The 12,445-nt window shown below is 36.7% G+C and overlaps 1 protein-coding gene across 1 annotated transcript in view; it reads left to right on the top strand.

Moving 5' to 3' along the window:
• Nucleotides 1–12,445, top strand: part of grm4 (glutamate receptor, metabotropic 4) — a 205,159-nt gene that overhangs the window by 174,463 nt on the left and 18,251 nt on the right. Inside the window, exons 6-7 of the mRNA XM_036128751.1 lie at nucleotides 3,883–4,083; nucleotides 9,794–9,930. Coding sequence (XP_035984644.1) covers nucleotides 3,883–4,083; nucleotides 9,794–9,930 — 338 coding nt within the window. The remainder of the gene's footprint in view (nucleotides 1–3,882; nucleotides 4,084–9,793; nucleotides 9,931–12,445) is intronic.

The following is a 12,445-nucleotide window of genomic DNA, read 5'->3' as shown; positions in this document are numbered from 1 at the left end:
TTAGAGATCATAAGTATTAACATCAACTGGTAATCAACATAATCATGAAATAAATTTACAACTAATCAAACTAAGATCAACTCATTAAAGTAAAATAAAAATCACACAAACAAATCTAAAAAAAAAAACACGATACCACACTAATTTCACTCTTCTACTGATTAAAGGGAAATTTGATGGCAACTTGAGTAATTGTTCAAAATACTATTTGATTAACTGATTAGAACTATAAATGTATCCTTAGTTTGTCAGTCTCTCAAAAAATCAAAGAAAGGGTGTTTGTAACCTAATTTTGATTCAAATCTCAACTAAATTTCAAGTCTTTGAACCCCCTGATCCTCCTAGCTTTCAGCACCAGAACCGCTACTATAGAATTCATTTCAAGCTTCACTGTTGTTAAAATCCTGTTGTGCAACAGCTCATAGTTCCAGCTCGGTCTCTTTAAGTGTATGGTTACAACCTCTTTCCCTTGGCTTAGCTGTAGGGGAAATCTCAGTACAACAGTGGAAAGTCATTATGAGCCAATCGTATTCTCAGTTCTGACACATATACTTTCACGGATGAGGGGTTTTGATCACTCGACACATCGTTGCTGATACAAAGAGATTTTTACTTAAAGAAGATTACTAGATGATGTGGAGAAAAACAGTGTGGAGGAAAACAAAACATACTCTTTCAATAAAACACCCAAAAAACATATGTAGAGTAATGTTTGATGCATCCAGTGCAATCAAATCTGCTTAGATAATCAGTCCTCTCTGACTGGGTCATGCAAGTCTATACTGTATGGATTCTGGTTTCATGTCTCTGTAAACTCAGCACACTTGGAGCAAAATCAGAGCTATACCAGGTTAAACAGGCAATTAAAAACTACACCACACTGCACTACAGTTTGAGGAGGGCAAAGTCCTCTGCCAGACTAAAAAGTAAAATAATATGGCTGAAATTCAATATAATTTGTTCTAAAATAAATCCATTGTTGCTGTGGGAAATGAGAATTACTCCAAATTTGTTTTGGCATTTCAGACACATTTGTAGAGGTGGGTCTCAGGGATAGACATGTTAATCAATGCAACTGTGTGCACAGACCGTGTTGCAGTTTACATGTTATTTGTGAGCTTGTAACTGCCAAATCAGTAAACTTCTGAGCCACTGTTTCCTGTTTTATCTGGATACCAACAAGAGCTGTGCGTTATGTTCTGAGCACGGGAAAAAACATGGATAACCAACAGTCCAATTATACGCATGAATGCATTGCTGTGGAGAATAAAATACAAGAGAGTAGCTGCTGTTGCTGCTCATTGAATGCCTTCTCGGTAGACACAAGGATTGGGTTAATTAATATAAAACCTTTATGTACTCCCTTGTCATTCTACTGGCAATTATTTGTTTTCTTCTAGTTTATAAAAATTTAAAGAGAACATTATTTTTTGCTTAGTTATAAACTTTAAGCAGTAACTATACTGTAATGCCTGGAAAAAAAAATCCTGTTCCTCATGCTCTATTGTGTTCTTTGAAGACAAAAATACAACTTTTCAAGTCAATACTCTAGGCTATTCTAAACCTTTTGCATCAGAAGGTCGTATATGCATTTGACAGTCCTAGAAATTCTTTAGACTGCAAACAAACAACCGATGTAACTCCATTTAGCACAATTATTTCCATAACACTGTCTAACAGTAGAGCCCCCAAAGTATCACAATTTGTCATGCTTAAGTGAAATATGCTTGTAGCATTTTCTTACTGACCAAGCACTTTCAAGAAGCAAACCATTGTTTCTGATTTATATTGTCACTTACCTGACAATATAAATTTATACTTGTCACTTACCTTACCTGACAATATAAATTTATACTTGTCACTTACCTGGCATGTATTTTACTGTGCCCTAGTTTAACACCCCATGACAAATTCTGTAACGGTGCAAAATATACATACATGTTTGGGGCAAATTCTGTTTCCTCAAATACACATTTATTAGAGGGGTTATTACTTGATTTATACATTTATTTATACATGATTGCACGACAATCTTTAACGTGGCGTAACATTTCACTTTTCATTTCTTACCCAATAACCACTAGACACAGGCCCCAGCTGAACAGATAAGCGAGTATAGACAATGGATGGATGGATTTTGCTCCTCAGCCAAATATTCCATGATTATTTTGAACATGTAACAATTTTGCTGTGAATTTTGGAGAACCATTGCACTGTCTTTGTGGATGTTGGGTTAAGAAATTAGCAAGGATGTAGACAAACATCTGATGTTGTAAACACATGCAAGATGTGGTACGATACATTTTTCCATTTCTAGTAATTTAACATGGATCTTATCTACAATATTTTGAAAGTAACCTTTTATTTGGCAATCAATCAACAAAAATATCCGTTGAGGTTTGAAATATCACTTGTTTAAAGTAGATATTTACATACATTTTATAAACATATAGTCTACATACTAGTATGTATATTTAACATATCCTTTTATTTCTTTAATTAAATCATAATATTTTAATTTCTTCAAAGTCAGAAATGTATTTACAAAAAAATACATATAATAAAAATTATAAATGTAACTTTATTAACCCTGTTTTACAGTTCTATCCACAGTGATCAAATACAAAAGAAAATAATATTTACTACTGTTTTTTTTTGTTTTTTTTGCTCTTTCATAAAAACTACATATTTCTTTTACATTTATTGCAACTGAGGGCTGTTGAGTATGACCACATATTGTGTGCAGCAATGACAGTTAACCTTCACGCATACATCGTGGAAGAGGATGAATGATCAGCCATTACAGGGCAAGAATAGTGCCATTTAAATAGGCTTTTAACAAACCTATGCGGAGGGGCATTGGCTAATAGGAAAATTACACCCATAATTGAAAACTTGCTTGGCGAGTAACGCATTTCCAAAGCATTACAACAACTCAAGCCATGATTAATATACACCTGCCATAACTAATTACATTAATAGTGAAGAATGATTAGGCCTGTCTGGCTGTGTCTTCCTCTCCTCTCATGTCACTCTGTCAAGCTCTGCACTGATGATTAATGGATTCGGGCTGGCACATGGCTTGATGGGGATAAACAAAAAGAGATCATATAAACAAGAGAAACACTTCTTTCATCTCACTTTCCTGATTATAGAGTATTTATAACAGACATGTATGGCTTAATTTAAACCATCAACTTGTCTTTAACAAGCATGCTTACATGATATCATAAAGCATGGCCTTGGCTATTAACTGGACAGCACAAAGAAGCCTGAAGAGTGTTTCTGTAAATCAGTGTGTGGGTCAAAGTGATTGACAGCCCAAACTGAGAAAGGTTCCACAGGGAGATCACTTTGAACTTTTACAGTGGTTTTCTTGAATGACGTCTTGTAAAAAAAAGCATACAATTACTGCTAAACATTAAATTCAGTGTCAATCTTAACATAAATCAAAATAGCAGGAAATAATAGTTTCACAATTAAGTAATAAGACTTTTTGAAGGCTTATAATTTGCTTGATTTTTACACATGTGCCTGTGCAAATTCTCAGTTATCCAGGAGTCTTTGTCAATTCTGGTAGCTCAAGTGCAAGCAATCAGAATTGAGAAAGACTCCTGGCGTTTGAAATGTTTTAAAAAAGAACTGAGCTAAAGTCCGGTTGCCTCCAATGTAGGCCTGTTTGCTTTTACACAAATAGTAACTATTTAGTACACAGAATATCTATTAATATTCATGTCCATTTTTTAATTCTAGATATTGTTTTCCTTTCTATATAAAATGACAGAGATGGTCATTTTTCAGCTTTGCAAAGAATCAGCCAATGAACCAGGTCAAACGTTATCAATAAATCATACTATTTCTTTTTTCATGTTTTTCTCTAAGACCATGAGCGGATTGGAAAAGATTCATCCTACGAACAGGAGGGGAAGGTCCAGTTTGTTATAGATGCTGTGTATGCCATGGCTCATGCTCTCCATAACATGCACAAAGACCTCTGCCCGGGAAAAGTTGGCCTCTGTTCCAAAATGGATACCATCAACGGCACACTGCTTCTCAAGTATATTCGCAATGTCAACTTTACAGGTGTGTATTTCTACTACTTCTAAACTCAAAACTGCATGCATAGTGCATACTATAAGTTGGTTAGCTGTGTTGTTTGTAAGCTATTCTGAGAATTGCAATATATAAGAATTATATATAACAAAACCCACGTATTGCCTGTAAGCGATATTTTACAACAGTGTGATTCTGAATTATTTGTGCGTCGGTATCTGAAGCAACCCATTTTGACCTATTTTTGTGCACTCACACCACTCATTTCGAACCAACTGGCTTCCAATTATCAGGACACTGAATGTAAATTACTCCCAGCAAGCATAAAATGCAGAGATCTGTAGGAATCTTGACAATCACCAGAAGGGCATGTTTAATCATAGCTGATGATAAGCAGAAACTTTGCTTTGTGAGATTTCCTGCCTTATCTTGTCAGTATGGAATTGCCCACGCAAGAGATTTCCGACTTCAAGGGCGCTGGCGGCTTAGTTTAAATTGTACAGAGTGAGAATGGGAAGAGACTTAGCTGACAGCACAACAGAAACTGTCATCCATTGCTTTCAGGAGTTGCATTTTGTAAAGACTCGATATGTATTTACTCTTACTGACTTGGGCAGAATGTTGGTTTGACCATGGAAAGAAATGGGTAGCATATACGTGTGTGCATTATGAAATTTTTTTAGATCTTTCTCTACACAGATTGGGTGCTTTCTTGCTTTTATTCTGCATTTATTTCTCCAAACTAAATTGCTTCTCACATTAATTTCTCATAAAAAGGAGGACACTGATTTCAGATTTTTTTAGGGTTTACATCCATCTTCACACAAATGTGTTAAACCTGCAAAAATGTAGTATAATTTTGTTCTCTTGGTAAAGCTTCCCATAATGAGCTGGTGCTTGCTAGCTTTTACTAAAGACATAATAGTTGAGATGATCAGATATGATGAGCTATAATGTATTATGTTGTTTATTTAGATATTTGCATACAAGAACACACAATTGTAAAAATATGGATGAAGATCAAATGTCCTAGATACACCTTAATACACTGAACCAATCGAACATAACTCCTATTACAGTAACATTACATACAGGATCCACTTACACAAATGGGAACACAGGGGCGCAGTCCTGCAACCAGTGTGTTGCCCCGATCCAACCGTCTCAGTCATTGTGTCCTTGGGCACTTCACCTGCTTTGCTTAGCTGTTGGTGGTCAATAGCACCGATTGTATGTTTGCCAAATTGACCCACTTCTGTCAGTCTGCCCCAGAGCAGCTGTGGCTACAATGTAGCTCACCTCTGTCAACATATGAATAGGTGAATGATGGAATGTAGTGTAAAGCATTACACAAATACAGGCCATTTCCCTTTTTACTTGACCAACTGGAACTGATACCATTGAACATGGTGAATATTACAACATGGACAGAATGAATGATATGGACCCAGGAATATGAACCCAGGAAACCCCACCCCCCACCTTCACCCCAATTCTTGCTGCTTTCACTATACTTTTACTATATCAGTTTAATCAAACAGTTTCTTGTTTGGATAACAGGGTGGTCTGTTGTCCATTTTTTACCCCAAGGACAAGTGTCAATCATTAATTTTTAACAGCAAAAGCTTGTATGGAAACTTATAAATTATTTACCGTATTTTTCGGACTATAATTTCTCAAAAATTATGGTGCGCCTTATAATGCAGTGCACCTTATATATGATTATGAGTTATGCTTACTGACCGATTTTATCTGGTACAATGCACTCAGAAAGCTGTTAAAATGTGTAAGTTCGACTTAGGTAAGCAGCGAAGCCGCTCCACTCAATGCATATTCAGAGCATTACGGTACACTATGTCACTACCTGATCAGACCCCTGAGCAGTCTACAAGACTGCCTGACTGTAATGTTGAAACTAGAAGTGCATTCATGGAAAGGCCCCCACATACTCGGGGGTACTTGACTCCGCAGAGGTCCACGCGTACCCGAGGCACACTCAAGGGGGACTCTGCGCGGACTCCACACATGCAGGTACATGCAGAGCTCAATCTTTATGACCGAGTGCACAATGTCACTCTATAAACTTCACGGCCGCAAGAAGTCTTTACATGAAACTATTTTATATGTGACATTGAGCTTGATAAACCAAGCTGCTCCAAGCAGCCGGTCGAAAGTATGTGCGGCATCACAGTCCCTCTCTGTTCTCACTCACTGGTGTGCGGTGGGAGCCTGCTGGAAAAGAAATGGCTCTAGGTGCTCAGTTAGCTAATCACACATTTTACCAACCGTTCTACCGCTTCGTCTCTCTGGCAGAAAGTTTGGGAATTTGCCACAAGAAATGAAGCCAACAGTACGGATTATGAAGGGTAAAAGTTTGCAGAGAGTCAGCGCAGAGTCCGCGCAGTATGTGGGAGCCTTTAGGCAGCCCAAGCCCGGAGTATGCACTAGCAACAATCAACCAAGTGACTTAATTCAAGATAAAGGTCGTGTTAAAAACAGGGCAGTATAGTCCAACTACTCTGTTCTCCCGACAGAGTCGGATAGTGCGCTCTCTTTCTCTCCATTCACCGCTAAGCAACTCACAAACATGTTAGCTTTAAAGACTGTTTAACATTTTCCATTACACTGGAACTTCTAACCAACAAACTAACAAGAGCTCCGTGAAAACTCACCTTCCTCTGCAACAGCCATGATCGGTCTGGTGAAGGAGGAAGTGACATTACCGGTTATACCCGCAAAGATAAAACTAAACTTTCCGAAAATTATTATTCAGAATATTTTTCTTTAAAATGATAATTCCAACATAAAACTGAAAGACAATAAATTCATGAAAATATGAAATGAAGGATATTTGGTGGAATTAATTTTCTTCCTTCCACGCTACAATAGCATCACACAGAATCAGCTGATTTGGGGCGACAGTGGCGCAGGAGCTAGGGACTGTCTCAGTTGTTGTGTCCTTGGTCAAGACACTTCACCCGCTTGGCCTGCCACCGGTGGTCAGAGGGTCCGATGGAGCTGATTGTGTGGCAGCTCCTCTTCTGTTGGTCTGCCGTCAGCGAGTGAGTGTGTAAGTGAATGGGTGAATGACTGAATGTAGTGTAAAGTGCTTTGGGGTCCTCCGGGCTTGACGGACTCTTCTTCCACTACATTACCAAGATGCTCTGATTGAGATCGGTAACCGTGAAGGTCACTGTTGTGCATCATGTTCAAGAAGCACTTTTTTGATGGTTTGAGCTTTGTGACATGGCACAATATTTGGGTTTACATTCCACAGGTGTTACAAACAGTCCATCCTGTTATCCAAGGGGAGAATATTAGCAGCTGTAATTCTAACAGTTCTGATGACCAATATCCAAGCAAAATACATGTTGGGCTTTTTCACTAAGCCAGCCAGGCCACACCATTAACTTCAGCTATACAGTCTTTCAAACCATCCGCCATACAGCATTAAAAAAACAACAACAACAACAAAAAACAGAAGCATATGGAGCCCAAAACACATGTTATTTTCCTGGAGCAAGAGAGACCTTTATGAACACACACACACACACACACACACACACACACACACACACACACACACACACACACACACACACACACCACAGCCATTCTCATATCTCAAGGGATCTACATTCAGTAATAGAGAGTAAAACCTGATACTTGAAAGGTGGAAAGGTGGAATTTGATTCGACAATATTATCACTACAAGATTAGTAACAGATCACATTAGGCTCTTAAATAATTAATTATATCCACAGATGAAAACAAACCCAACAGAAAATAGATCTGCACACAAAACAACACGTGTACAAATACAGCTTTCTGGTATACTTATTGTAAAAATAGTGCAAAACAGGGCTTTGCAGAAATCTCTGTTAGTAGCAGCTGTTACACATTTAGCTAATTACATGTCAGTTGACAGGAGGGTCATGCAATCAAGCAGAAGTCAAAACAGATGATTTGACAAAGCTTTAAATTGGCTCCACAGTCACCGATTACTATTAAACAGTAATAGAAATATTCATTTCTGTTAAAGTTCGAGTGATGGACCTCTAGATGAATGGTAAACATCTGTGACCAAAGCACATGATAAGAAAACTGGAAATTATATTAGAAAGAATAAAATTCAAGGCCTGGTAAAACACTTCTACAACTATTGTCTGCCCCCCTGGTAAGGCGCAAATGTCACAGAGTTTGAAGGTGGGAATCCAGAGACAATGTTTTGCATTAGAAATTCCAAATTTAACTTTTATAAAATACGCCTTGCTTCATTTAAGCACATGCTGTTTTTTGATTTCATAAAAAACTCTACTTTTCCTAAAAGAAAAAAGGAAATTTTTAAATAATACAATTTAATCTTGCTCAGCGTGATAGCATTTCTTCAGCCACAGCAGCTCACTGCAGTTTCACACATCAGTCATGTGGGAAATTGGACCAGCAATCTGTTCAATCAGCAGGACAGCTGACAATAGACTTTGATACGTGCGACATCCAACTGGCTGTCCGACTGCCAGATTGTTGATTGTACATGCAGTAAATCAGATGGTGCAGATATTCTCAAACTGGAATTGTAGTGATAAAAATGAAGAAACAAAACGTTTTCAGAAAAATGCAAACAGCAGTGTCTTCCTTCAACACTGCAAGTAATCAATTAAGGCTATCAAGTTGAAAGAAACAAACATCCATTTCCTTTATTGCTGAGATTGGCAAGACACTTCATAATAGCAGTGACTTCCTGCTGTTGGTTAAGACATGCCCAGATTGCAACAGGATGACTCTAATACAATTAAAAACCCTGAGGTTATTTTCTCAAGAGAGTGGATGCAAATAGCTTCAAAGGCTGACATGCATGTTTCCAATCTGGACTCCCAGCTACATGCAACAATCAAAAAATCAATACGGCGACATTTGACAAGAGAATAAAGCACTGAAATGCTACATTTTCAACACAACAAAGGGGAAGTATATGAATATTAATAAAATATAATTGAGATTTTCTCAAATATAATCAAATTAGTGAGGCTCATTAAACTGATGTAAATACTCTTTTCATCTTTGGTGTAGCTCTTGAACATATATAAGTGTTAATAACTGTTGGCAGTTCAAATAATAATTACAGCTGCAAGTTAACTAAGGACATGTTTTTCCCTCCCATGACCGGTTCGAACATGCTCTACAATTTTTAATGGTTGAGAAACATCTCTCTAAATACAAAGAGTAAATAAAAAAATGGACCAGATTCTTGAATGTTGTTAATGGTGCTTTTCCAAGCAAAGCTTTATAATGGGATCTATTCTCTAATTTTGTGAATCCTCCGTCTCCCACAACATAATTTTATAACAAGTTGTGAAGCTCAAGAGGGGATTTTTGATTGCCCTAAAAACCAAAAGCAGAGGCATGAGAAATCTCAAAGCAGTTATGAAAATCAGTACTGTTATTCATTAGCACTGTGAAGGGACCTTGTAAATAACAGGCAATAGGGCAATAAGGAGAATGAAGTAGTGGGATATGACATGGGAACATGAAGAGATAGAAGCGTTGGTTCTTCTCAAAAGATCATGACATGTTGCCTGTCAATCTATCTAGTTCTCATCATTAAGAGCATAACAGTGGCAATGTGAGGTCTTGTTGTAACCTCATTTCCTACGAAGATAGGTTGAGAAGAAAACAGTGAGTTTGAAGTTCAACAACATTTGCTCCAACAGAACATTTTCTTTGTCCTTCCATTCTTTAGGAATTGCTGGCACCCCTGTGGTCTTCAATGTGAATGGAGATGCTCCTGGTCGTTATGAAATCTACCAATACCAGATCAATAATAACACCACAGAATACAAGATCATCGGGCACTGGACAGATCAGCTCTACCTAAACGTATGGACTACCATATATTATTGTATTGTATTAACAACATGTGTAACTTTGATGACATATTTGTGTTGCCAATAATCAGGACTATTTACATCAATGTTTGAGAATATAACATTTATTTTTACTATAAAAATCTGAAATATGTAGTATGAGGTTTTGTTCAACCCCCGAGTCAATACTTTTGTAGAACTACCTACTACTGGAATTACAGCCACAGTTGTTTTTGTGTAAGTCTCAAGCTGCTTGACACATCAGGTGCTCCGTTCTCTTAGCAAGAATCAGTCAGATTTGATGGAGAACTTTTTTAAACACCAATTTTTAAGTGTTGCCAGAGATTTACTCTTGGATTTTTATCTACAGCCGAAGGCCTTTTGCAGCCTAAGGGACATTTTGGAAGGCTTTCTTCCAAAATGTCCCTGTATTTAGCTGCATCCATCTTCCCATTAACTATGACCACCTTTGCTTTTGAAGAAAGGATTGCTGAAAAGTATTCCCCAACCTACTTCTTCATCTTTGAAGTTTCCACCTACATGCCTTGACCCAACAATGGCTCTCTTCTTGCCACACTTTCATGAAGGACACATGTATCAAGTGCATGACAGATAAACAAAAACAAACAAATTTAGCCAGAGCACCTTGGCTGCTCCATACTCCTGTGCCGCCATCTTGAAAAAAAAAGATGCTTTGCACAAGAGCACCTTATTACCTCATTAGCTCATTATCTGTTATCTGTGACTCCTGAAGGACAGCTAGTTCATGTAACATGGCTCTACCACTGGCAATGGGACTGATACCAAAGCCCTCGCACTCTGATACAAACTTTTGAATCTTCTGTCTTTTTTTTTATTTTTTATCTTTTGCAGGGTATAATCTGAAAAAAAAAAAAAACAACAACACTGTAACCCTTGTTCATTGCCTGTTTGTCTGTTATGTGTACTCTTAGCCAGAGTGGCCAAAAAGAAATTTCACCACGGTAACACGCGGTGAAAGTAAAGAATCTTAGACACCTTTCTCCCTAACCTGTCTGGTGTGTGGCTTGGTCTTCATAATGCTGTTTGTCACTAGTGTTTTCTAACACTAACCTCAGGGGCCTGTAATTAAAAATTATCAAGATCTGATTAAAACACTAAACATGCAAGGTGACATCTAAGTAGCCTACAGTGTCAAGGAAAAAAACACTACATCCTGTTTCGCAACCAGTATATGTTACTTCAGAGTGACATTTAGCATAGCTTCATTTATCCATACTTTATCACCTTATCTTTTAAAATTTTAAAATGCTTTCTTTTGGTTGCATTTCTTTTATAGACAGCTGTGTTATCAAAAGCATTGGATAGATCAAGTTTGGATTTTTTAAGACCAGATTCTGACAGACATGTTAGTCCAATCGGTGGTATTTTGTTGAAGATAAACATCTGAACTTTGAATAAGTTGACTTTTGTAACTTTGGTACAAACAAAAAATCCGTATAGAACTGTTGGCCTTCCTTGGTTGATTATTTCAAGGCAATTTCTGTGCAGCAGTATGTGTGCCTAAATCAGAAAGTAGAGCCAACCTCAACGTAATGTCCTACAGCGATGATATTCAGACCCAAATTGCAACATTGTTGAAAAGTACTTTTATTTCAGTAACTCCATTTACAAATTAAACACATTATATAAATTAATTACACACATACTGATGTTTTCAAGCCCTTGTTTCTGTAAACTATGACATTTTTAAGGTTGCAGCTCATTAAAACAAAACATTTAAAATTACAGTATTATATCAGAACAATGAAAAAAAACATTTTTAATAAAGAAATGTGGGCTTAATGAAACACATATTTAATATCTGGTTAAAGGTTTTCTTTTTTTAAGTACTTTTAGTGTTAAAAACAAGCTTCATTCAAATGTAGATTATAATATACTGAATATTGCTGTACATTTAGAGTTTTTGTTGTTAGGTAGAAGCTTAAAAGTGGACATTGTTTTGGCAAAACAATTTTGATTTATTTGCAGAAAAACATAATAAACTTTGGGAAAAAAGATAACATTCAATCTTTGCTATATATTTTTCTGCATCATACATGAGCTCCTGTCAACTCTGTTACTGGTTACATGAAGAAACTGGTAACAAGTTATATATTTACGTCCAATATTACTATTTACATATCTACAAATAATACGTGATGTATTAGATTTACATATAAGCAGCAGTACTACTTTTAAAGTGAACAACAACACACTTAAAAAGAATTTAAGCTTCTTTAATGTGGAAACAAAAGTTCAAAAGCTGCCTTAAAATTGCAAGTAAAGTCAACTTTCAGATTTGCGAATTCCCAACTTAAGAAAAGTGAGGACAATGTAGAACAATAAGTTACAATAAATGGTGGAAAACACACAAACTTAAGTTCTGTCAAAAACTCAATATAACAAGTTTAGTTTATAGGACAAAAAGAAAAAAATAACACAGTAAATTTTAAAACTAAGTGAATGATCATCTTCTTCTGTCACACTGTATCTTCCCATTTAAATTT

The sequence above is a fragment of the Fundulus heteroclitus genome, unplaced genomic scaffold, assembly GCF_011125445.2.
Source record: "Fundulus heteroclitus isolate FHET01 unplaced genomic scaffold, MU-UCD_Fhet_4.1 scaffold_115, whole genome shotgun sequence".
Lineage (NCBI taxonomy): Eukaryota > Metazoa > Chordata > Actinopteri > Cyprinodontiformes > Fundulidae > Fundulus > Fundulus heteroclitus.
This window is presented reverse-complemented; position numbering and strand designations above follow the sequence as displayed.